This window comes from Pagrus pagrus (assembly GCF_965226575.1).
Source record: "Pagrus pagrus genome assembly, chromosome: 19".
NCBI classification, from domain to species: domain Eukaryota; kingdom Metazoa; phylum Chordata; class Actinopteri; order Spariformes; family Sparidae; genus Pagrus; species Pagrus pagrus.
In genome coordinates this window covers 28694568-28721331 of record NC_140203.1, presented here as the reverse complement: position 1 = coordinate 28721331, position 26764 = coordinate 28694568, and the positions used below count along the sequence as shown (strand labels likewise).

General features: G+C 38.3%; 2 protein-coding genes across 2 annotated transcripts in view; one reads left to right on the top strand and one right to left on the bottom strand.

Annotated features, from left to right (window-relative positions):
- megf10 (multiple EGF-like-domains 10) overlaps positions 1-26764 on the top strand; it is a 225562-nt gene that overhangs the window by 38036 nt on the left and 160762 nt on the right. Inside the window, exons 3-5 of the mRNA XM_084383730.1 lie at positions 976-1077; positions 5155-5255; positions 13008-13100. Of these exons, the coding sequence (XP_084239856.1) occupies positions 976-1077; positions 5155-5255; positions 13008-13100 (296 nt within the window). The remainder of the gene's footprint in view (positions 1-975; positions 1078-5154; positions 5256-13007; positions 13101-26764) is intronic.
- On the bottom strand, positions 22670-26481 carry LOC311275299 (uncharacterized protein). Its single transcript, XM_084383729.1, has 6 exons — positions 26338-26481; positions 25951-26012; positions 25029-25178; positions 24789-24875; positions 24190-24488; positions 22670-22862 (listed from the first exon to the last, which is right to left on the bottom strand). Exons 3-6 carry the CDS (start codon positions 25176-25178, stop codon positions 22823-22825), a joined length of 576 nt encoding a protein of 191 aa, XP_084239855.1. The 5' UTR covers positions 25951-26012; positions 26338-26481; the 3' UTR covers positions 22670-22822.

Here is a 26764-nt window from a genome sequence, read left to right as displayed (position 1 = left end):
CACCCTGACCAATAGTAGCTCAAAGCTGAATTGAAACTGAGTTCAGTTCAGTCCATTTTGAAATCCAAAATGAATGACTATATCTGTGGGTCCAAACATATAGTAGACAGAAGTCAGTGCAGATAGTTAAATGTTCCTGAGAAAAATGAAGGTCCAGCAAGAAACCAAAAACCAAATGGTTCATTTTAGATACTAGGTTAGGGATTATTTAAATGATTTGCTGATATTTAAACTGTTGAAGCTCACAGGAAGCTACAGATGAAACTAAAGTCCATCAAGAGACAATCTTGTGGATAATGTTGATATCTCAATGACACATGATATGGTGACTGATTCGTCTTTTAAGTAATTTATCTTATACTTATGCTATACTAAAAATATACAAAAAAAACTAAATTTTTTGCAGATTTTTGGCCAGACTCATTAAACTCTAATATTTACTACAGGCAATTGTCATTAACTGGAGCTGTAAGTAATGCGGTAATAAAATAAATATAATGAAAAATGCATGCTAAGAGCCTGTGGTAGGATGAGCTCACGAGGCAGTCATAAGTCTGCTTTTTCACTGTCCCCGCACAGTCTTGCCTGTGAGACGCAATCATTCTAGTCTTTATACAATACTCTCTAACTGAGAACACATAAATGCAGGGTCACACAGAGTTGATAGTGGTACACAGAGCAGACTGGAGCAGGTGGATGACTATACCTAGACACACAAACACACACTCACGCAGCTTATGCTAATGCTTCCCTGATTTAGCTTTATAATTCCCTGATTTAAACAGTCAGTGGTTAGTGGAGGTCGAGCAGAGGTTTGTGTCAGCTAACCAGACCATGGGGTAGTTCTGTTAGATAACTAGTGGCAGTAAGATGCATGGAATCCTTGCAAACACACACACACCCACACACACACACACAGAAGGATTCTGCTCCTTGTGTCTGATCTCTCCTCTCTCTTTTCTCCTGTGTTTACAGTTACTCAGTTACCGTCCAAGAGTCGTATGCCCATCCTTTTGATCAGATTTATTACACCAGATGCACCGACATCCTCAACTGGTTCAAGTGCACCAGACACAGGTGAGGACTACATTTCTGAGGTCTGGTACAGATGAGAATGTGAATGTGGTGAGAGGTGGTTTATTACAAGGACCGCAACACTGTTTTTGCATCCATACTTCACAACCATTTTCCAAACCATACCAAGTGTTTTTACCACCTCCCAGAGTTGAAAGTTAGGCAATCCATCACAGTGATTATCCTGTCTTCTTTTATTTTTTTAAAATGTATGTTATTACAGCATGGTAGTCAATCTGCACTAGCAACTACATGACTACACAATCAGAACAGACACACATAAAAGCAGACTAATAATTGTCGATGTAAAAAACGGCAGTTTGACAAATTCAAAAGTTTGCTCACTGTTGAGCTGCATCTGGTTGGCGGGACCTACGCTGAAAGATGTAAGACACATCTCTATTAACCAGTGTCGATCGGAGTGACAGCTTGGCAGCAACCTCCTTTGAGGTCCATGGAGAAGACAACGGGAGCGGAGCATGGTTGTATAGACACATAATCAATGCCCAGGTATGTTTAAACATAACTTCCGTCTCAGTAATAATAAGAATGTTATGTTTGAACTGATGCATGTAGACTGCTTCTGTTTAATGATCTATGATCGTACATATTAGATCATTATAATACGTATTATTTTGTCAGCCTGTAGTTGCTAGGTTAATGTTAGTTCAATTAGCTAGTCACTCGCTCCTCATAGGTTAACATTACGTGCACAGGCTGCCTATTAGCCTGCATGTGCATGTAACATTAGCCACTAGTTATCAGGAATTGCGCTCAACGATCTAACGTTAGTTGCTTGTTAACTTAAGTCACTTTCTCATTTTTACATTAGGTGTCATGCTAGCTGAGCTGTCTAGATTACCATCCATCTGTTTCAATTTTAATAATAGCGGCAGACAAAAACATCACATCTATGCGAAGCGATGATTAGACTGTAGCTTCCCTCACATCAATACATGACAGAAACAACATAAACGTCATATTTGCTTTGCGCCTTCTCATTCAGCGCTGTTCTAATTGCAGCTTTATAAGACAAGATAAGATATGGTACAGAACTAATATTCTGTTTACTAGTGGCTAATGTTTGTTGGTTTGTCACTGTTGACAGTCTGCAGCATATTCATATACTCTACTGATAAACCACAAAATTGTTTGGTAAAAGGCTTCATGATACAAGTTTTTATATCACATTGACACATATTTACGCTCTCTCTGTGTTGCTTGTTAACATCACTCTTTCCCTCTGCTGCAAGTCTTTTTTTAATCAGTTGTTTTTTCAATCAGTTGTTTAATCAGTTTTAAACTTTTGGATTGTAAACAAAACTTCTGGATTTGCAAATAAAACTTTTGGATTTGCAAATAAAACTTTTGGATTTGCAAACAATTTTTAATCACAAATTTATTTTACTTGCAATAATACATTATTTAATTGAAGTGTCGATAGATTTGCTCTCAAATCTGTTTTTTGATTGCTGTGTGGAAATGTTACATGCACATGCAGGATAATAGGCAGCCTGGGCATGTAACGTTAACGTACCTATGAGGAGTGAGTGACTAGTGACTGCAGTGACTGTACCTGACTATTTTGTCAGCTACAGGCTGACAAAAAAATATGTATTACAATGATCTATAATATGTACGATCATAAATCGTTAAACAAAAGCAATCTACATGCATTAGTTCAAACATAACATTCTCGCTATTACTTAGATGGAAGTTATGTGTAAACGCATATGTGTAAGCGCATTGATTATGTGACTATACATCAATGCTTCGCTCCCGCTGTCTTCTCCATGGACTTCAAAGACAGGTGCTGCCAAGCTGTCACTCCGATCGACACTGGCACACTTTTGATTTGCATTGATACATTTTTAATCACAAATTTATTTTACTCGCAATAATACATTTTTAAATTGAATTGTCAATAGTTTTGCTCTCAGATCTGTTTTTCCATTGCAGGGTGGAAAGTTTTACTCTCAAATCTATTGTGTTTGATTGGATAATAAAGGGGAAAAAAAATAACTCCATTTACACGCTATACCTTTCTCACATAAATTGAAATTTTTTTTCACAAGATAATGCCACTGTAATTTGAGGACATTTTACACTACAGTAGACATCAAAACTGTGTATCACAGCAATCACACCAGAACATGGAACACAATTAATGAATGAAAAATGCAGTGAAATGAAGGAGAGACAGTCCTGAAAGTAGTGAATTGTGATAAAATTGACTTTATGGGTGAATTCCAATTCCTCGCTTAACCCTCAATCTTAACCCTCAATCTCAAAAATGTGCGCTCCCGCTAGTGCAAGTGCTGTCCCGATTCTCAGAAAAATTAAGTTGAGGGGCAAGTTTAAGGGCTGTATAGCCCTCAATATTGAGATTTTCCGAGACCACCCTTGGGAGTAAGGGCTATCCAGAATGTATTGTGTATTTTGACAGGACAAAGATGGCGCTGAAAGCAGCAAAGCGAGTAAGCTACAAATGTAAGTATTTTCTTTGTTAATAGAGATATAAAAATTATGAAAACCATTGTATTATCTTAGTTTAGGCCCATTTTGTGGATTACTTACGTCATTGTTGCGTAACATTTGTGAACAACTTTTTGTCAATAGCCGGCCGGTGCGGACAAGCCATCGTTTGCTATCATTTACTTTTCAATAAGCCGTGGTGTGCGGTAACTTTCAGCTGAATATGTCCGTGGTTGTGGTTGTGGTCTGACAATCTCAGAAAGATGCCTAATGCCCACGCAAAAGACATCAGCATAACTGCAGACGGCATTGTCCCTGTTTTGTTTATGTTGATACACGTCGCGTCTATATGCGTCGACGGTAACGGTTGAGTACGGATGACGTAAATGCGTTCTTCTTCTTCCTTTTTTTGAGTTGACAGACTGGACGCAGCTTTCGCGTTATTCTGCCCCCCACAGTCTGAAGACGTATCTGCATTTAAGGGGTGTCCCATTTCTAAGTGACAAAATAGCCCTCAACACTTGGTTTTGAGGGCCAGTTAAGATTAAGGGTTGAGCTTGAGGGTTAAGATTGAGGGTTAAGATAGGAATTGGAATTGATCTCTGTCATAAAGGAAAAAACAGAAATAACTATTTAATTCAAGGTATTTACTGAACTAATTAGGGACAGGGATGATGAATAAAGGCCACTAAACATATTTATATATGTACATAGATACAGCTAGAATGGATGAATTATGAGGCATGAATGAATGGTAATGGTCATAGTGATAGCTGACAGAATGAACTGATGACTGACTGAATGAAGTCAGTCATGAGGTGAACTGAAGTCCAGATGCAGACTCAATGATTCTTGGTCACAAGGTGACAGCCAGATGATAACCAGTAGTAACTACAGTAGGTTCAGTAAAGCAGCTGGTCTTGCCTCTTCAGGATGTGGAATCTGAGGTTAAACAAGTCCTATCTGAGGCCACAGAGGAGGCACACAGCCTGCAGAGTTGGGATGAATGGAGCAACAAAGTCTTCTAAAGAGAAAACTACATTAAGATATAAGATTACAAAATTAGAGATTATTCAAATAGTAAAAGGTGGGATTGGCTTATGGTTTTTGGTATCTTCTGAAGTTCATTCTGGAATTTGGTTTAGCTCTCAGTAAAAGTATAAAGAAACAACACCCAACATCCGAAAAAATGCCTGTTGTCCTTCTTGACATCCGTTATCCTTGAGGTCAGCAGTCAATGATTTTGTGTCTGTGTTGGAGTGCGCAGAGACACACAGACACAAAGTCATTTGATTAAAGTATAATCATTTTTATGAAAGAAATTAGTGTTTTCTCGTATTCCTGTGCTTTGTCCGTTACACTGTACTTAACTATGAATAATTAGGTTTAATAACACAGGCTGGTGTTGCCACCCCATGATTTACATCAGGACAGTGTTAAAAAAGTATAGGTAGTTCCACATGTATACAATTCACTCTCTACATCCACTCTACATATTTATATACAGGATGAAAGAAAGATACATACATTGTGTGTATCCATCTATTAGCATATCCTTTTCAGAGTGTCTAGCCTGATCTGACCTCACTTCCTTTCTGTGTGCAGGGTAAGCTATCGGACAGCATATCGTAGAGGAGAGAAGACCATGTACCGGAGAAAGTCCCAGTGCTGCCCAGGGTTCTATGAGAATGAAGAGATCTGTGCTCGTGAGTATCTTCACACACACGCACAAATTTGACACTTGGTCTGCAACGGCGTTCAGAACACTGCATTGTAACAAGCTGATCAATGTTATTTACTTCACCATGATTCTAATATGCTAAAGAGTGTCAGTTAACTTTTGCTTTTCACATTATTCCTAGCCCCATGATACCTTGCGCAAATTATTGGCACGACGTCCGCCACGTCCTGTCACTTAACGAGAAACTGCATTTTCAATGGTAACCAGACACTAATCCTCTTTCTCGGAGCGACTGGTATGGTATATCATTAATTCATGAAGATCTAGGTTAGTGACTTAATCAAGTGAATACTATTAACACTATTATTATTGCTTAGTCTACTTAGGTAACGTTTCTTAAGCCTTCAGAGTACCCCTCAATGCGTCATGTGTCATGCATTATTATTAGGGCCGGGACTTTAACGCGTTAAAGGTTGAATATGTAGAATCTTTATTAAAAGCAATATTTTTAAAAAAAATAATACATCCACGGGGCGTTTTGAGGGGTAAAGAATGAAAGTATTGCTTTTCCATAAAAAAATATTTTTTAGTCTGAATTAATATTTTTAACATTTTTGACGGGCTCGACAATGACTTTCTGTCACGTTCTGTTTACATTTTACCAGCCAATAGTGGCTGTAAATTGCGGGTTGCCAGGGTTGACTGTTGCTCCGGCGCAGCTACTGTAGGCTGGCACTGGGTGAGATGGAGTTTGCTAATGTAGCTGCTTGGGAGCCTCAGAGAAGACGGCGTTATTTATCTCAGCAGCTGAGTGACCAGCGAAGGGCAAAGTCGAGGGTCAACATAGGCCAAGCATGGAGTCGATGGACCGCCGTTTAACGGCTTCAAAACGCACGCCGAAATGGCTACGTTTCTCCTCGATTACCGATCGAGGAGAAACGTAGCCATTTCGGCGTGCTAACTTTCATGTTTACTTAGCTGTAACGGCTAACGCTAACGCTAACGGTAACTGTCAGTCAAACTGCTCTGCAATATGGTGCGATTTGCCGGAGGGGATGAGTTCAAACAGGCTCGAACAGACCCGGCCCAGTAGCCTACAGGAGACCGGAGTCTGTTCGAGCCTGTTTGAACTTTTTTGAACATTTCGGCGTGCGTTTTGAAGCCGTTAAACTCCTTCATTGCATCCCACGATCGCCCGTTTAAACAGTTTCCAAGCTGCTTCATTGGTGTCAGAGTAAAGACCTGACCCGGTCCGATCCGCGTATTAAACTTGTAAATGAATGTTGCTCTGTTCTGGCTGCAGAGGTGGGTAGGAACGAGCTACATTTACTCCATTTGTTTATGTTTTGATGGAGACGCTTCCAACACAGGCTCTGTCACATGACTGCGTTTCACCAATCACGAACCTGGCAACCCGACTGCTGGAATTATTTTTTGTTGTTGCGACTACGACCTCGAGACACTAGATGGCGGTGTTCTGCTCATTCTCCATATTATACCTTTAATTAAGATGAATTAATTACACAAAAATTAACGCGTTTTAATCGCACTTATTTTTGCACCGCGGAACGTTTCTCACTGGATGAGTTTCAGGCGTACCGATAATACTGGAGCACATTTATTTAACGAGTTAAAAAGCCGCCGACACTGATCACAGCCCATGGATCTATAAAGTTTTAATGTAGCCTGAACGCAGCTCAAACCGACCCGGTGCCTCAGCACTGCGACCAAGCTTTGATAAACACACCGGATCCGCGCCGGTTTACAGTATCCTCCCGTAGTTTAGCCGGTCGCTACTGTTTAAAAAGGGCTCGCCACAGTGGAGCTGAGAACAGCGGAGTTTCCTCTGCTGCAGCTGAACAGCTGACATGTGGTCAAGACGTAGGTAGCCTACAGACCTGTCACTGTCTCACGGTGCATAAGACTTCAACCTCAGAGCTCTCTGTCTTCAGACTGTCCTGACCTGTCCCTGAACATCACACAGGGAAAACATAGAGCTGCCTGTGTTTTATTAATGTTTACATCAGGCTGAGTTCAACAAATCAGTTCATGCTACTGTGATTTAAGTAGTTAAATACAGTAATCATCACAGTGTAGTGGCAGGAAAGACCATTTACTAAATAACGTTACTTAAACATTTTTCATTGTGCTGTGCTCTAAAAATAAACTAACAAACTAGTGTAGAGTCCTGTATAAGGGATGTTCAGCTTAAATTTTCCCCTTAAATTTAGGTTCTCAGGAAAATCGCATCTTATCAGGTAATCGTTAATCGATCGATAAGGTCCATCAACTAACGATTAATGAATTAATCAATAATTTGCATCCCTAGTCTGTTGGTGTTGCTTAAGTAAAAAAAATAAACAATGTTTTGTTGCTTAAGCTTATGTATTCAGTCATTATTCAATGGTATACTAAAACCCATATGAAAAAAATTGCTTCTCACTGTTCTCAGGTCAAATATTTATATGCGATTAAAATGCGATTAATTTCGATTAATTAATTACAAAGCCTCTAATTAATTAGATTAATTTTTTTAATCGAGTCCCGGCCCTAATTATTATGATACTTTCTTACTTACGCCTTCCTCCGACCACCAGAAATATCACCCATAATGGTTTTTCCAGGGACCTCCCCTGAAGATTTGTAGATACGGACACCTATGGAACTACTCAAGTAGTGAAAGTATCTGTTCACCATTCTAAATTATTGCCCTGTCGCCTGTATCTGATAAGTGGCATTAGCATCAGCTGGCTGCTGACTATTCAAAATCAGAAATATTTAAAAAATCTGAATTTCTTATGTAAAGCACTGAGTGTGGTCCTTCGGTGCATCATCCTCTGAACGCCACAGGATGGCACCTGTAACTGACAAGTTGCGGAAAGTAGCCTGCACTGTCCCTCTGAACACAATCAGTCATCATCCCATTCACTATTCAACTCACTACTTCAGGCTTTGGCCGACAGTACGCATGGACTATCATTTTTTCGTGAAAATCTTGCAATTGATTTGGGGAAAATGACATGGCTGGCTAACTATCCTCTACTTTTGATATCATAACATCAGCTTTCTGGCTAATGTCTGATCTGAGCCGACTGGTTTATCTCCTGTTGCTAAGTTGTATCTTAGGTTCTTGCAATTTAATGGAATAGTACACAACGCCCGTCTACACAACGTCAATTGTTTCAGCTATTGGTCAAACTCTCAGGTATTGCCAGGGAAACTGAGTGATTCCTTGTGAAAAACGTTATACTTTGCAAAACATGCACATGAAAATTAAAAACAAATGGTCTTAATTTCATTTTCTTTGGCAAGTGATAAGCAAGATAATGCCCTTTGAGGTGTCCATCAGTTAGCATTATCCCTTACATACAGTATATTCTCCAATATATGGTGTAATTATAGCCTATTTATAAAGATGCTTAATATATGATTTTGCAAATAGCTGTCATTTCGTGGCATACAGACAGGTGACAAATTAAAGGATTAACCTGAATAAATGTGTAATATAACAAATGCACTTCTGAAAGTATGATAATGGATGGATTGGAATGTTAATATATTGCTGCATGCTGAGGAAACTGGGAAACTTGGTTAAGCTAACTGACAATGGTCACTTGTCAGAAAAAAACAAACAGAAACTGTCTTCGACATGTGTTGTTACCCTCACTTCCTCAGTAACCAGCCTGTGACAGGTGTGAAGCCACAGTGGCCAGTGGCAAAAAAAAAAACAACTGCCAGTCAGTGACAGTAAAAGAAAGCATTATGTTAATCACAGCCTGCTGTTGCGATAGTGGAAAGAGTGATTTTTTTTTTTTTAAAGTCATAATATCTGTGTGCCTTGGTGGAGATGGTGACCACTGTTTGATTCATGTAGGGACTGTAATGTGCCCCGGGAGTTCAAAGGGGAATTTATTTTGGTGTGAAAAGGCTCTGTTGTATTAGCCCCTATCACATGCTGCTCACTGAGCCCCTCAACAAAATGTTACAGGAAGGAAAATTTACCAGAGGCATTACCAGATGTGAGTCAGATTGGAAAGGAAGTCGAATTCCACTTAAGTTAAATTCAGTAAATTTTATTGAGATGAACATCGGTTTGCCTGCTAAACATTTTAATTTCAAAAACATACTGTGAAGCCTGTTAATGAAATGGGTTGGTTTATTTCAGTGTGATGGCTCAGTAATGACAGATGTAGAGATTTAGCAGCACAGTAGTACAATATTTGTAAAAATACAATCTGGTTGAAGGCAGCAGGAGGACAAAAATCTGAACAAAATCAGTGTAATCAAATAGAATTTTTGGTGTAAGCACTTGCTAATTTTCATTAAGTTAAAGGAGATGTACATGTGTTAGAATCTAATTTTAAAACAAAAAATAACTAGAATTATCAACAGAATCTGAAAAAATAACAGTCACTTAATAATAATTTTGTTTTTTTGACATTATGTCAAAGATGTGGCTGCCTACATCAGAGAAGAAACTGCTGGTGTGTTCATGTGTTTGGCCAATATGTCCCCCCTTCTTCCCCTCAAACAAGCTTCAACCTATGTTTTTAAAAGTCACTGTGTGGTCAGCTCTCAGTAATTTTCTAGCTTTGAGCTCCCATGCCTGGCAGAGTCAGCTAAAATGACAGCTACTGTAACTGATCTAACGGAGCTAACTTGCTAGCAGCAGTTGCAGCAATTAGGGTTTACTCTAGCAACACTAACAACAACAACAACAACAACAATAAGAAGAATATAAGATATACGATAAATATAAGAACACTCAAAAATCAACTTTCAATTAATCAGTTTTTTTCAGAAGTGCTTTGAGGTGCCTGCATTAAATAGTGTTACTTTAATTGTCCACCTTTATGCACACACACTGGCTTTGATGCTCTTTATTGTCTTAAATTTGGCCCAGCATGATACCCTGACCCGGGGAACCCTTTGGTTGCTACTAGTTGTTTACTGGCTTTTCTATTGTACTGTAAATTTTTGTAGCAATCTCTGGCACAACAATTTCCTTTGGGATTAATAATCTTATTTTATCTCATCTTATCTCATTTTATCTTATATTATTACCTTGCCTTTCTGTTTCCCTCTCTACCAGCAGAGTTATCTGCTGTCTTTGTCAGCAGTACTTTTTATAAAGTCGCCCCAGAAACACAACTCGCGTTTTGGATTTTCTCAACTATGATTCTGTTGACATAACAGCAGGTGAGCCGCGTGTGGAGGAAGCTTGTTGTTATGTGCCCAATCAAAACCAATGACTTAGACTTAGACTTAGACAGACTTTATTGTCATTCAGTGAGCAACAACTGAACACAGAACAAAATTTTGTTTCAGAGGCTCAGCAATAAAATTAAAATATGAAAGTATATATAAAAAAAGAAAAAAATACCACAATAAGAATAATAAATATCAATAACAGAAACATATTGAAAGTACAAATTATTGAAAGTGACATTGTTGAGTTAGGTAGTGCAAATATTTTGAGGAAACAAGGTATCCAGAATAAATGACAATTGTCACTTGTGCCCCAAATGACATTGCAATAACCAGGTGCACCAACAGCATAAGTCTACATTAAATAGAAGAGGTCACATCACAATCAGTGTGCATTTACAGGAGGAATGTTATACCAGAGAGCATCTTTCTCTCTCTGTCTGCAAAGCATGTGTGATTGACAGTAGCCAGGAGGGGAAGAGTGAGGGCATTGTCCACTAGTTGATCGATCACAGGTGCCATTGTTCTCTCAGACGGATGAAGAAAAAAAGAAATGAAAGTATTAAATGCTGAAATAGGTTGCCAAATATACTTGGGCGGACTGCCTTACTAAAGTGTAGTTCACAACCTATTATACCGGAGATATATAATTATAGCCTTACTATGTAAGTCTGCTATAGTGCACTATTCTCCACAACCTTGTTATTCATCATGTGTTTTTCTAAAATATCATCATTTTATTTTACCAATGCAAATATGTACACCTTTACAACTATCATTTATTTTCACAGATATGTGAACATTTTAAAAGTGCATACAATCCTGGCTTCTAAAACTAAATTGAATCAAAACATTGTCATTGTAATAAGTCTCCCCTCCTTACAAAAGTGTTCTGTTCATTCTTAACTAAAGTCAGTTTTATACATCTAACGCCAAATCATAAAGTTCTCTGGTGCAGGTCTAGACAATTAACATTGATTGAACAACCCTGCCTGCCCTCTCAGGAGGTATGGGCTCATGGCTGGTGTGCTGGCTGGCTCTTCTTCATTGACAGGTCTAGTGGCTGCTGTTGCTGCTGCTACTGAGTGGCTACTGAATAAAGTGTCTCACACCAAGGTGGCGTCATACTGTTTGCAAAGTACTTATTCCTATCATGTAGGTTATATGCCAGTGGTTTTCAGGCAACGCTATATGTTGCATTTTGTTTTGCATGCCTGGCATTTTGATCATCGTTTCCATCTAGTGCTTATTCTGTGACTTTTTCACTCTCAAACTGCAAACTTGTTTTAATTATACTGTATCAGTTGTTGAGTTTGGCATTTTTGGCCATGTTAGCTTGTAGAGCTCTCTTTTTTATTTGGGCCTTTACAGCGCCCCTCTCGCTCTTTCTATTATCAACCTTGTATTTTTCTATCTCTTACTCACATATTTCACCACCATGTACTTTAGTGTGTTATTCAGGGTGGTGCGGAGTCAAGGGTCAAACGTAGTTACATTGTTAAAGAAGTGACCAGTCATAACCTCCTGGGCTTCTGAAGTGCAGCCTGCATTATCTAAATTTCCCACTGTGGGCCTGGTAGTATTGGTGGTAGTAGTAGTAAAAGCTGTAGCACTCTTAATAAAATTTATAGAAATAGTTCTAGTAGTAGTAGTAATACTACCAGTAGAACTACCGCATAAGAATAAATGACAGCAGCTGAATCACTGAGCTCATTTAATTTTATATACATTTCAAACTGCTTGTATTGAAAATACCATAGCTGCCTAAATTTTCATCATCAATCATGAGTGACAGGAGAATTTGCTGAATACGTCGGTGTATATTTTATTTTTGAAAAGTCAACTTATGAGCTTATTAGGGAGTTGGTTGCTGCTTGTGTCGCTTGTACGCTTATACAGCTAAAAGTGTACTGTATGTCTGTTTGTTTCCATATTTATATTCCAGCGACCAGCACAAAATGTCCGAAAAGTTTGATGTATAAATTATATATAAAGATTGTGGGATCTTTAATCTTTAAGTGTTGTCGTTTTAGCTAGCTTCCTGTCCGTTTTAGCTAGCTTTCTGTCCATTTTGTAGCTAGCTGTCCTCTCTCCGTCACCACACTTGCACTGCTCCATATGTTTAGGTCCCTTGGCCTCTTTCTTTTCTTCAAACATTATTCATTTCATGCCATATTTGACAGTATAAGCTTTCATCAGGAGTGCTGGAATTGCTACGTTTCCCAGTTCCGACATTGCTGGTATGGACCGCCTCTTTATGGAGTTCTCTGTTCTAATTTGATAAAGTCGGCAAGGATACCAGGAAATTTCTTTTCTCTTTTGCTACTACTTATTCATTACTTCTTTTTAACTGCATGCGGGTAAGACATGGGTTACTGCCCAAGCGCTCACTTGGTTTATAGAGCTGTTAACACTTATTCTAATAAGAATACACTTACAGCAACTTTAAAGAGAAAATGTAGGTTTCATTTTTTTTCACCCCTACAAAGCTAAATTTTATACAGGTGTCTTTTTTATAAAGTCTTTGTGACTTTACTTATCCTGGTCCTCCTTTCTCCTCAATGTACAGCTCATTGTGCAGAGAGCTGTGTTCATGGCCGTTGCATGGCCCCCAACACCTGTCAGTGTGAGCCGGGCTGGGGAGGATCCAACTGCTCCAGTGGTAAGTCCTCCAGCTGTTGCTGTCTGTGAGCAGTCATTTCTTTGTGTGTGAGACTCTGGTTTCCTGTGAAAGCATTTCTCTCTGTAGTGTAATGGGTCAGTTGTATTCACTCAATTCGGCCACTAGTAGGACCAGCATGCTTATAGCAACATAGTAGCTTTTGGCAAACTGATCAACAGGTGTCAAAGGTCACAGCACGTCACACACAGGCCATGGAGTGATACTCTCACACTGCCGCACCTCCCTGCAGCTAGATTTGGTGTGAATACGGCCTAATGCTTGCAGTGACTGTACTGGTAAAGCACTCCACAGAAAAGGACTGGGAAGAGACTTTCGGTGGTTGTTTATGTGCTGTGAAATTGGCTATGCCCTTGATTAAGACTACATAAACTTTTATGTATAATACAAATAATGTCACAGGAAGTTATTTAGCCTGCAGTCACAGGGAGAAGTTATTGGTTGGGACACAGAAATTAAGTTTAACGGCATTACTGTTAAGATGTCAGTATTAAAGCTATGGTCTACGATCTGAGAAAGGTTTGAAAAAAGCATCCCCCCCCCCACACACACCCCTACCCTCTGTGCTCCTTAATCCCTGCCCTCCGAGCTCGTATCGCTCTCCCCTCGGAGCCTCCCCTGACACACCCCCTCCCGCAACACGCACCAAGAGCAACAAGCTGGCCGGCAGAAACCAAAAACAGCCCAGCTTTGAATGCGGAGTAACAATGTCGGATTCACAGGGTAAAGTTATTACAATGCACGTTGAAACTCATGTAAATCTTGTAAGTCATTACAATGTCCACAGCTAAGATCCACAGCCAAGCTAGCGTAACGTCATTAGCATGTTACAGCTACGTTACGTTACAGCTACGTAATAAGTTACTATTTATCAACAGCTAAGTTAGCCACTTCTAAAGGGTTATTGAGGGCCAAGAGACTAACAGGTGCTGCCGTCAGCTTTAATCACAACGATCGCTTCCACATTGTGGCTGAAAAATAAACCTTCATGAGCCTCGGACCAGCTGTGTCCCAGCTGTTGTCTGAGTAGCACCAGACCGCGACACAAACGTGTCCCGTAAACCGTAATCTCTTGTTTGTGACAGATAAGACATACAAATACACACATCGTAATGTGTATATGATAATCCATCATATTGATTTAGCAAAGGCTTCGTTGAAAACAAACGGACAAGACCTGGAGGAGGGTTAGCAAAACAGTTGAGTAGTGACTGGGCGAGAGGTTGTTATGGAGAAATAAATCCGGACAAATAAAATAAAATAAAAATCATGCGCTGATTCCCGCATCGCCGTCCGTGTGAAAGTTACAGATGCGGAGAGGGGGGACGCTGCTCTGAGAGAGCTAGAGGTAGTATCAGAGCAGCAGCAGAGGCGAGCCAGCCAGTTTGTGTTTATGGAAAAGGGGTGTGTCGATCTGATGGTGTTCACAGTCTGACAGCTAAACACAACCTTCACTCATCAAATAAAAAGAAATGTCCTACACTTTAACCCACAAAGCAACGTTACAGGACCAAACAACAGTAATGTTGCCATGTGGTAACTGGCAGTGTCTTTGGCAACTTGCATGAGGAAAAAAATGTGAGCGTCAGACAGGGTCCTCAGATTACTGATGCCGATTATGGAAAAATGTAATTTAGAGCAAAAAAATAACTTTGTCACTTTCCATGATGCATGGTGGGTCAGGATCTCAATCACAACACATTATAACTGCATCCATATTATTAGAAACAGTTGGTGGATACATGTTTAGATTAACAGGTGGAAACCAGAGGAAACACGTCGGAAAAAAACACACGGATGTCTACGTCATAGTGCTGCGGGACCAAAAGAGGCGTGACGGTACACATCATGATGTTGACATCTGTGCTGCTACGTTCAGTGTGAAAAAACATATGCGGAAAAAAGGTGAGCCTTCACTGCGGCAAAGCAGAGTCTCTGTGTGAAAAAGGCATATAGCATATTTACAGGAAAACACCTGCTGAATAAAGACCAGAACAGAGTAAAGGGAACAGGGTTTGCCGAGATCTATCATTCTAATTTAAATTGCAAAGCTAGTGGGTTGGCCATTCTTTTACACAGAAAAGTGCAGTTTAAGGAAATAAGGAGCCCCTCGAGACAAAGATGGTAGATACTTGGGGCCGGATCAACTAAAGGATTGCGTGTATTAAAACGTGTTGCACATGCAAAAAATTGTACAAACTGATTTACTAACAGTGTGCAAAAAGGGTTGCGTCTGTCAAAGGTGCAAAATAGCGCGTTTTCCAACAGCATTAACTTTTTCACCGATTTTCTCCCACACGGCGTTCCTTTGCGCAACCGTCAGATTCCTTTGCTGCAGCTCATTGAAATGTTTATTCGCTTCCTCTTCCAACACTTCTAATTCCAAAGGGTTGAATTTCACTTTGCGCTTTCGCTCTCTCAAACTCACCATGCTGAAAACCATGAAACACGCTAAACCCTCATTTAAATAGGCGTGTCTCCAACACATTTGCACCTGTTGTCATTAACACAATCACTCTTAGTAAATCGCCCGCAAACCGCGGTTCAACCCCACACGCAAATGTCTAGATTGCGCACGCAGATTACATTTCCATCTTGCAGCTCAGCTCAACAGTTAATCTCATGCCCAAAAGTGTGTCTCACCAACAAAACACTTCATACTTGTCTCAAAAGAAGCTCATTTGATGCTCTTTGATTCATACTTGCACAGGAAAAAGAATCAGTAGCCACTCCTTTTGTATATGCTTTCTAATGAGGCCAAACGCAGATCATCTGAATCAGTTTTCAGCTGAAAACTACCATCAGCTGTTTGGAATTGCATCTTCGTTTTATTTATTTTTATTGTCAATATTTAAAACTAATTTTCAATAGATTTCAATGTGGCTGCAGCAGAAATTCCCTGTATTTTTTCCCCCTATCATTCTGTTTTGAGTGTGTTTTTAACTGTTTTGAACAAAGTGTGTTAGCATTTGAAAAATGTGCTGTTAAAGCATAGTGTTTTGCAGGTGTGAACTAGTGAATGAGAAAAGACTTCATCCATTTTGGTGACTGTGGTCACTGAATGCACTTCGTCTGAAAGCAATGAAAAGTGAGACACAGTTTAGCCCACATACATTTCTGTTTTGCAGACTGTGGTAAGAGTTTTGAACTTGAGTTTTGAATGTCGCTTCAGTTTCGACCAATGCGTCATAGCAATCGAAAAAAACTGTAGTACAAGCAATTTGGGATCTTAGTAGATCCGGCCCATAATTGTTTAAGGAACTTTGTGATTTTGTGGATTTTTTTTGTTTTTTCTCCACCACAGAAATTGTACACCAAAATCAATTACTTTTTATTGGACCATAAACCTCTTCCCTTGGTGACCTTGACCAATTGCAATATTTTATTATAGTATTGTTATTATAGTTACATTTGTATATGATTAGTTTTAACAGTTTAACATTTTTTTTCCCACTCTTAGATAACTTTTAGAAGATTAAAACCTTGCACAGAGCTAACTAATGACATCACATATACACACACATTAGCTCAGCCTGGTTGGAGGCCAGTTTTTCTCATGAAAAATGTTTTCAGTTTTCGTTGGCTGGGTTAATGTGTTTGCTAACATCAATTTGCAAGCTTCAAACTGGGACAAGTAAATGTTTTTGTTGCCAAATTAATTACTTTATCATTTATTGTTCTGTTGTTGCAATGAAACATATGGGGGAAATGTGTCTAACTGTGAACAACCTTAATCTCTCTCTCTTTGAATTTGGGGCATGCTGAGGGACACACCAACAAGGTTTCTTTATGTTCTCTGTGTCTCTGTGTGGCCCCTTTAAAACCTGACATTCTTCTAGAAACCACCTACGTCACTGGTACTTAGAAGAACTACAGGCCATTTCAGCTTAGATTTCTTGTTTCCACCTCTAGGTATCCGATGCATTCATGGGGGATGTGCCAGATCTCACAAAACAATTCTTTCATGTCATGCTTGTATGCAAATTAGCCATCCGATCAACTCTGAAGCATCATTTTAATATATTTATATACTTTATACTTGAAGCGTTAGCGATGTTCAAGCTGAATGTTTCTTAAGTGCCGTTCTTTTAATAATTAGTTGGGTTTTTTTCCCCAATATTTTTATTGACTTTACATATTTAACTAACAAACAGACACTGAATAAAACAATGACAATACTTGAACTAGACATAAAATAAAATAATATATAGATCAAATATATTAAACATACATAAACAAAAAGTAAAACAAACACATCAAAAACAGACTATTAGACATAACTAAATATAGACACACTCAGCAACAGACTAATTTCAAAGTCCACTGTGCACCTTGACAGCTAAGAAATTCCATTAGAGGTTTCCACACTCTTTCAAATTCTCCTGCCTTTCCCCTTGTTATGTAAGTCAGCTTCTCCATTACAATACAAGATGCCATCTCCTTCACCCACACTTGCATCGAAGGTACATCTAGTTTTTTCCAATATAAGGCAATCATCCTCCTGGTCCAAAATCAATTAAAGTTGTCTGATTCTAATTAATAATTACATTTTGGGGATATATACCTAATATACACACTTTTGCTTGATAAGGGACTTTCACATTAACAATGTCAGATATGGTTTGAAGGATTGTTTTCCAGGATTGTTTTAATTTGGGACAGTCCCATACACAGTGAAAAAGAGTGCCTCTCTCCTCTAAACATTTGATGCAAGTGTCAGGGACGCTATGGGACCATTGGTTGAGTTTGACTGGAGTAATGTAGGTTCAATCAACCACTTGTACTGTAATATCTTCAAATTGTATTAATTGATTGTTTTTGAGCTCTTAAGCATGCCTTTTCCCATTCAGCCTCTTCTATGTTTTCTTGAATATCTTGCCTCCATGCCTCTAATCTGTCAGTGGTAGACTCGTTATTATGTGATAACAGAGCTGTATAAAATAAAGAAATCTGTCTCCTCCCATTTTGATTGAGAACTATGAGATTTTCAAGATGTGATAGTGGTGGTTCAGATGTTATCTGTTTATATTTTGATAATATGAAATGTTTCAATTGTAGATATTTAAAAAAATGTTTTTTGTGAATATAGTATCTCTGACACAGCTGATCAAACGTAAGAAGATTACCATCCATGTATAGATCCTCTATTTTTTGCACACCTCTTCTTGCCCAGATTCTGAAACTGCCATCTGCCCTTCCTGCCCTAAAAAAGGCATTACCCCATATGGGGGAGAAGCGAGGAATAGGAGGAGTATCTTTAATATGTTGATGGGCTTTATACCAAATGTTGATAGTATTTTTGAGAAAAGGGTTTTCTACTGTTCTTCTCAAAGTTTTTGGGTCTGCAGAATATAAATATAGTTTTATTGGAAGGTTTGGTATTGACATCTGCTCAATGTTCACCCAAGCAGGAAAAGACTCAGTTGAGAAATAAAACATTGGAGAGCGTAACTGAGCGGACCAATAATACCATTTCATATTTGGGGATCGTAAACCTCCCCATTCGTAGGGCAGGTATAGCAGCCTAAGTCTCAACCTGGATTTCTTATTGTTCCAAATACATTTCAGGAACATACTATTAAGTCTATTAAAAAATGATTTTGGTAGTGGTAGTGGGAGTGATTGAAAAAGGTATAAAAATGTTGGTAATATATTCATTTAAATTATGTTTATTCAGCCAATCATTGATTGGGGCATTGTCATCCATTGTCTAATGTCTCCCTCACCTCATCCACCAATGGGTCATAATTTGTTGGGACAATTGTTTTAATTTCAGGGGTAATTTTAACACCAAGATAAGTAAATGCCTCCTTTGCATTGATAAATGGGCTATCTATAACTGGTCTCAATCTTTCTTCTTTATTTAAGTATTGATGATTTTGAGTTGTTCATATTGTAGCCGGAGAATTGACGAAAAAGTTCAATCTGCTGAATTAAGTTTGGTATACTGACAGCTAATTTTTGTTTAAAAAAAGAATCATGTCATCGGCGTATAGGGATTTTCGGTGCTCCTGTTCCCCAAGCTGGATGCCCAACAGGCCCGTCTGTGTTCTTATTGTCATGGCCAGGGGCTCTATGGCTAATATGAATAACATCGGTGATAAGGGACATCCCTGGCGGGTAGATCTCCCTAAAATAAATGGTCTTGAGACTATATTATTTGTTAAAACACTAGCTGTTGGGTTTGTATATAATATCTGAATCCATTTAAGAAAACTTTTTCCAAATCCAAATCTTCGTAAGATATTGAATAGATACGGCCATTCTATTCTATCAAAGGCCTGCCGGGCATCCAGCGATAATACTGCTGTATCTCTAGCATCAAAGTTTTCATGAATTATATTCAGAACCCTTTCAGAATTCAGAATATTATGAAAGCCTTGGCGCTTCTGCACGAAACCATTCTGGTCATTATGGCCTAGATTTGGGATATAAGGATCTAACCTCCTTGCTAAGATTTTACATATAATTTTTGTATCAATGCCAATCAGACTTATTGGTCTGAATGAGGGAAAATTGCATAGGAGGTTTTCCTGGTTTCAAAATCACTGTTATCATTGCCAACCTCAAAGTGGTTGGAAGAGTTCCATTTTGATAGGATTCTTTATACATATTTAAGAGGGGGACAAGTCATTTTTCTTTAAATGTTTTGTAAAATTCAATTGGTAAGCCATCAGGCCCTGGCACTTTACCGCTGTTTATATTTTGAATAGATTGTGATATCTCTTCAATTGTTCTTTAGTCCTTTAGTCCTTTTTGACCTCATCCGTCAAAGTTAGGAATTGCAAATGATCAAGAAATGTGTCCTGTTCTCCAGAAGGTGGAGGGTTTTCCGATTTGTATAAATGTTCATAAAATTCTCTGAAACTACTATTTATTTCTAATGTGTCAGCCGTCAGATTTCCAGAGGAAGTCATTATGTTGTTAATCACTCTTTCAGACTGTATTTTTTTTATTCTCCATGCCAAAAGTTTCCCGGCTTTTTCGCCTCTATCGTAATAATTTTGCTTCAGCCACATTAAGCTTTTGGCTGCCTTACCAGCAGAGAGTTTGTTATATTTAGCTCTCAAGAGCAACAGATCTCTTTGTTTTCAGATTCCATTTCTATTTTGTCTTTTTTTCCTGTCGAGGTTGTATTACTAATAATTTCTCCTCTGATATAGACCTTGAATGCCTCCCATCTTATACTTACACTAGTTTGACCTGTATTTAGCTCAAAATAATAATAAATTTTAGTTTCCACAAACTTAATGAAATCTGGTTTCTGTAACCATCTCACCTGTAATCTCCAATTGGGAGGGTTGTGAATGAATCTCTCTATTTGCACATTTAATGAAATTGCACCATAGTCGCTTATTACAATGCTTTCGTACCAGCAACTTTTAATCTTTGATACAAGTTGCCTTGAAAATAATCAATGCGAGAACGAGATTTGCATGTACTTGAATGACAGGAGTACTCTACTCTGTCAGGGTTATGCTCCCTCCATACTTCTACCAGGTTAACATCTACAATGTATTGTTTTAGCAGTTCCCTTGTTTTCGCTTTAGAAGTATCATAGCCAGTAGAATGATCTTTTGCCGGATTCAACGTGCAGTTTAAGTCTCCTCCAATAATATAAAAGCCTCTTAAAGTGGATAAAGTGAGGAAGTGATCTTCAAAAAATTTAAGTTTATCCTCATTTGGGCCGTATACGCTTACCAGATTTAATGTATGAGAAAGGAGGTTACCCTGGGTGATAACATACCTTCCAGCTGGATCTTAGATTGTTTTAATAGCTTGGAATGGTATTGTTCTGTGGATGAGGATGAGTACACCTCTAGCATAATTGTTGTATGTTGCATACAAAACTTGGCCAGGCCATCTATTCCGAACTAACTTTATGTCTGAGGCTGTGAGATGAGTTTCTTGAATGAAAATAATTTTTGACTTAAATTGTTTAATCCTGTTTATTACCTGCCTTAATTTGGTTAACTTCTGTAGTCCCCTAACATTCCAACTCGTGACTATTATATCACAACTATTTTGGGTGTTTTTTTGTTCCATTTATAGTTCGTATCAAACATATAAGGGTACGGCACAAGAGGAAGTTTTACTTTACTGAGCTCACAACAAACATAAATAACAGATAAAAACAGAAATAAACTTTCACACATTCACATTTAAAAAATTAAGTTCCCACTCCCTTACTCAAAACAATGAACTGGTAGGGCTTGTGCTGATCCTGTTCCACCTGAACTATGTAACCCAACTCCAAAGGAAACTGGTGATGCCCATCAACCAAGCACCTTGTATGATGTTGATATCTTATATCCCAGGTAAAAAAAAACTATACTTTAATTATACTTTTACAGACTGTACTAAGTACACATTTAGTATGCGGTATGCTTTTTTTGTCGCCTTTATGTGTAATTAAGTGTGCTCAAGTAGTAATTAAGTAGTAATTAAGTACTACTTAAGTACACTTAAAGTGTAAATAGTATGTTTAATTGGAACAACTTTTTACAAACTTTAAGTGTACTAAAGTATACCTGCGCAAGTACACCGTCGCCTGATTTGAAATACACTTGCAGTACAATTGTATTAGACCACCAGTATGTTCAAAATATACTTAAAAGGCCTTAAAATTAAATTGATAGTTGTGTGGGATTGTATTTTTAATGCCCTTATCATTATTCTAGCATGCCTTTATAATACTTAAAGTTTACATCAAGTGCACTCTCTGACTATTTATATTACTTTTCAAGTGCACTATTACGTTAATAAAAATGCATTTATAGTGAAGTTATATCACAATTTAAGCATCAAAAAGGTATATACTTCAAGTATATTAATATACCATATATAATACTTCAAGTTTACATCAAGTGCACTCTCTGACTATTTATATTACTTTTCAAGTGCACTATTATGTTAATAAAAATGCATTTATAGTGACGTAATATCACAATTTAAGCATCAAAAAGGTATACTTCAAGTATAATATGAATATACCATATATAATACTTCAAGTTTACATCAAGTGCACTCTCTGACTATTTATATTACTTTTCAAGTGCACTATTATGTTAATAAAAATGCATTTATAATGCAGTAATATCACAATTTAAGCATCAAAAAGGTATACTTCAAGTATAATATGAATATACCATATATAATACTTCAAGTTTACATCAAGTGCACTCTCTGACTATTTATATTACTTTTCAAATGTACTATTATGTTAATAAGAATGCATTTATAGTGAAGTAATATCACAATTTAAGCATCAGAAAGGTATGTACTTCAAGTATAATATTATTATACTATGATGTATGGTTTAGAAGTGTATTTGAAGTGCAATAGGTGTTGCAGGTATTAGTACTGTATAGTACACTGTGTTAGTGGTACAGAAGTATACTTAATGTCACCACATGCACTTCGATCTACTTAATTTCTGGTACCACTAGTACACTAAAAGAGTGCTACTCAGTTCTATGAAAGAAATCCACTTCAAATTATTGAAAAAACAAAATCTAATTTATTTGTATTAAAACACAAAACCTCTCAACCAAGGTATCCAGGCAATTAAACAATGCTGCACGAACATAACAGTTTGTAACAAAATAAAACAAAAAATGCAGTAAATTTACTGGAAAAACGATCACAGATTAACCTTGGCATAGCCCTCATTGTTGTACTTCCTTCGGAGCATGGCTCGGATCTCACTGACCTCCGTATTTGGGAATTTCTCCCTCACAGCGTCTGTGGAAAAATTGAGCAGGAATTAATACTTGATTTCATATTAGGTGAAAAAATACTATACCTGAATTACACTTTTACAGCCTTTACTAAGTACACATTTAGTATACCGTATGCTTTTCTGTCACCTTTATGTATAATTAAGTGTGCTCAAGTAGTCATTAAGTACTACTTGAGTACTACTTAAGTACACTTAAAGTGTAAATAGTATGTTAAATTGGAACAACTTTTTACAAACTTTAAGTGTACTAAAGTACAGCATACTAAATGTGTACTAAAGTACACATTTAGTATGCTATATGCTTTTTTTGTCGCCTTTATGTGTAATTAAGTGTGCTCAAGTAGTCATTAAGTACTACTTGAGTACTACTTAAGTACACTTAAAGTGTAAATAGTATGTTAAATTGGAACAACTTTTTACAAACTTTAAGTGTACTAAAGTACACCTGCACAAGTACACCCACCACCTGATTTGAAATACACTTGCAGTACAATTATATAAGACCACCAGTATGTTAAAAATATACTTAAAAGGCTTTAAAATTGAATTGATAGTTGTGTAGGATTGTAATTTTAATTGATCATTTGTTTATTTCTTTTATTTATCAATATTTTGTTATTGATTGGTAATAATTCATAGGAAATTAGAAAATGAACATTATTTATGCAGACAGTGTGGAGCTCATCTGACCTGCCTTTAGGTCAGGTTTTTTGGTGCCATCATTAGCTTGTGTTTTGCAATTATGGGATTCTTGTCAGTGGTCAATCGGATATTAAAAGCTGCAATATTAAAGAACAAGAATCACCCATAATTGCAGCAACAACCATTCAGTCCATTTTTGGCAAGTATTGTTTTGACGGCTACCGAGAGTCAAGACCAGAGTGTATCATGACAAGACAAAGTGTTTGAATGACTGCCCTGGTGTTCACAAGACTGTGAACACCAGGACAAAGACCAGTGCAAGCTCCACATTGCATGACACAGATAAAACATGGAACATGCAAACCATATACAGGGCTTGAGTCTGCGACCATAATGGTACATAACTGATGATTATTTATCAAACCACCGATGGTCATCCCCACAACAGAACCTAACAAGTAGTCAAATAAACAGGTAGTCAAATAAAATCTGGGTCTTGAATGAACTCCCTGTGCGTATATAATTTGCATGCCAACAAAGCATAATGTATAAAATTGTTATAAATCTCAGGATTTATAGAGAAGAAACTCCTTTATGAAAAGAAAATATACATATATTAATAGACAACTGAAGAGTGAAATCAAATGTCTTGTGTTATTAAATAATGTAACAAGAAAGAAACTGTACCTTTGGAGGAACTGTTGAGAGTTGTCCCGCTGGGTAGTGTATGTTGCATCAGTAGTTACTCCCGAACAGCAGGCAGGATGGCTCATAAAGGATGGAGCGGGGCTGGGAATCCTCACAGAGGCCGTAGAGGGGGTCCTCACAAAGGATGGAGCAGGGCAGTGGGGCCTCACAGAGGATGAAGTTGGGCTTGGGGTCTTCACAGGGGACAGAGGAGAAGGAGAAGGTCTGGGAGTCCTTCTAGCCACTAAATTCGGCTTTACTGAGGCCAACTGTGCTCCACGAAATCGTGATTTAGTGAACTGGAAAGAGAAACAATAATGATGAGTTAATTTTATGATGCAACGCAAACAAACAATTCATACAAGACATTAACTACCGCAACAGTATTCACCATAGCTAAACTTGGAGGGGGCGCAGGAAAGACTGCTGGGCTGCATTATCAGTTGCATCAAGGGCTGAGACTGAGACCACAGGCTGGACATCAGCAGGAGACTGAGTGGCAGGATGCTAAAACAACAGCATTATGACATGTGCTGTAACAGCAACAGCATAACAGCAATGTAAACAGACATGCGAGATGCAATTTTTCTAAAGCTCACCTTAACAGTGTGAAATCCACAACTAGAGGCCATGAACCCTCTAAAGAGGGTGGTCTGTCCACGGGCCTGCATGGGGCATTTCTCAATCTGAAACAATCAGAATTGTATTCAGCCTGGAGTGAGACACTCAGTGTACAGTCCATGTTCAGATTAATACAATCTGCACCATCAGAATGACTATTTCTCATCTAGTGATATGCATGGTCATGAGTAATAGGTGGATATTTTGCTGTACTTTACCTTCTGGGAGAGATCATGCCATTTGCGCTGCCTCGGGGCTGGTCTGTTGCCTCCTCCAGCAGGCCAAACCCCAGAGCTGGCAAATGTCCTCAGTCTCACCATCCACTCCCCCTCTCCCATTGCTTTGTGGCTCTTTGGATTAGTGCTCATCTGAAGACAACATGGAAATAATAACAGTGGTTACAACTATGAATCACAGCACAGACATAGTGTGCTGAACAAGTGTGTAGGTCCTGTGAAATTCCAATCTCTGTGCAATTACCATATTTACAGGCTATATTTTTTTATTAATGCTACATAGCATTTTATCTTTATATTACAAAGATGTGCTCACTTCTGTGCAATTATCCAACTGTGGTCAGTGAGATGTGTATATCATGTATACATTTATTTATTTTGATTTTATTTATCAATTAATAAATCTTTTCCTCTACTTTTGACTCTTGAGCTGCTATTACGAGTTACTGGTGTAGGATCAATAGAGGTCACGTTATTTTGTCGTTTTTGCATTCAGATACTGTACTGACATGACTATACTGTATCTGCAGACATGAACAGCTTTCATACATAGCTTCAGGTTGGCTGATAAGGTCCGTTATTTCTTGGAAGTAGTTTAAATCGAAATCATAAACTAAGCAGCTAGACGACCGGTTAACATGTAGGCTAAACCAGTAGACTGTACAAGTGTACTAAGCAAAACAACTTAACACTGAATGTGAACAGGTAAACACGTGCTGACCTATGGTCCGGGACCGGACGGGAGAGGGCAGGGGAGTCCGTTTTCCTCCTGCGCTGAAGCCGGTTAGCTTCAGGGCTAACACCCTTCACTTCACTTTGCTGCCAGACAGCAGTTGGTAAAACAATAGGTCGTGGTCTGGAGAAGCTTGTGCGTTTATTTGGCCACATACTGAACTGGGCTAACCTCTTTCACTGCTCCGCTAATGTCTCCTCCAGCCGCACCTGCTGCTCCCTCCACTACACAGACTCTACACACACACACACACACACACACACACACACACGCAATGCTCCTCTTCATCATGTAATATTACACTGTGCTATGAAGCACATACACACAGGCGTAACGCTGCCGCTACCAAGAGCAGTAATAATAGGTTAATTTACAGTAGCTGTAACTTGACTGACGTTAGCTAACGTTAACGTTGGTTATCTGGCTAGCTATGATGACTGAAGTAGCTGAATCACGTCATGACTCGGCAACGAAATCATAGAATTAGCCGGTGTGACGAATGGAAGTATAAAATGTATGACCATTCGATCAGAAAATAAAAACACTGAATGTACTTACTGTGAATCAGAAGTAGGCTTGGGCTTGCTTCGCTTCGCGACGGAGACTTTAGCGGGTCAATGTCATTCAACAGCAACGTGACCAGAATGAAGCGCCGTGAATGGTGGAGCTCAAGGAGGCGGAGCTGAGCGCAATGCGCTGATTGGACGGCAAAGATGCAAACGATGCTATTTGAATTAGGCGCCTTGCTTTCCAAACAATATTTGAAAAAAATCCCTGCTCAGATTGACTATAATGTACTGTAACAATGTGTTTTTTCCATAGGCTAAATAAACTTATATCTTTCTGACAATCAAGTATTTGTGCATTAATGTAAGTCTGTTTTAAAATATGGTTTTACTAAGTATATTTTATTTCAAAGTACTTATAGTAGTATATTAGTATTCATAATAAAAGCATACTGATTCCAAGTCTTTTGTAGTACACA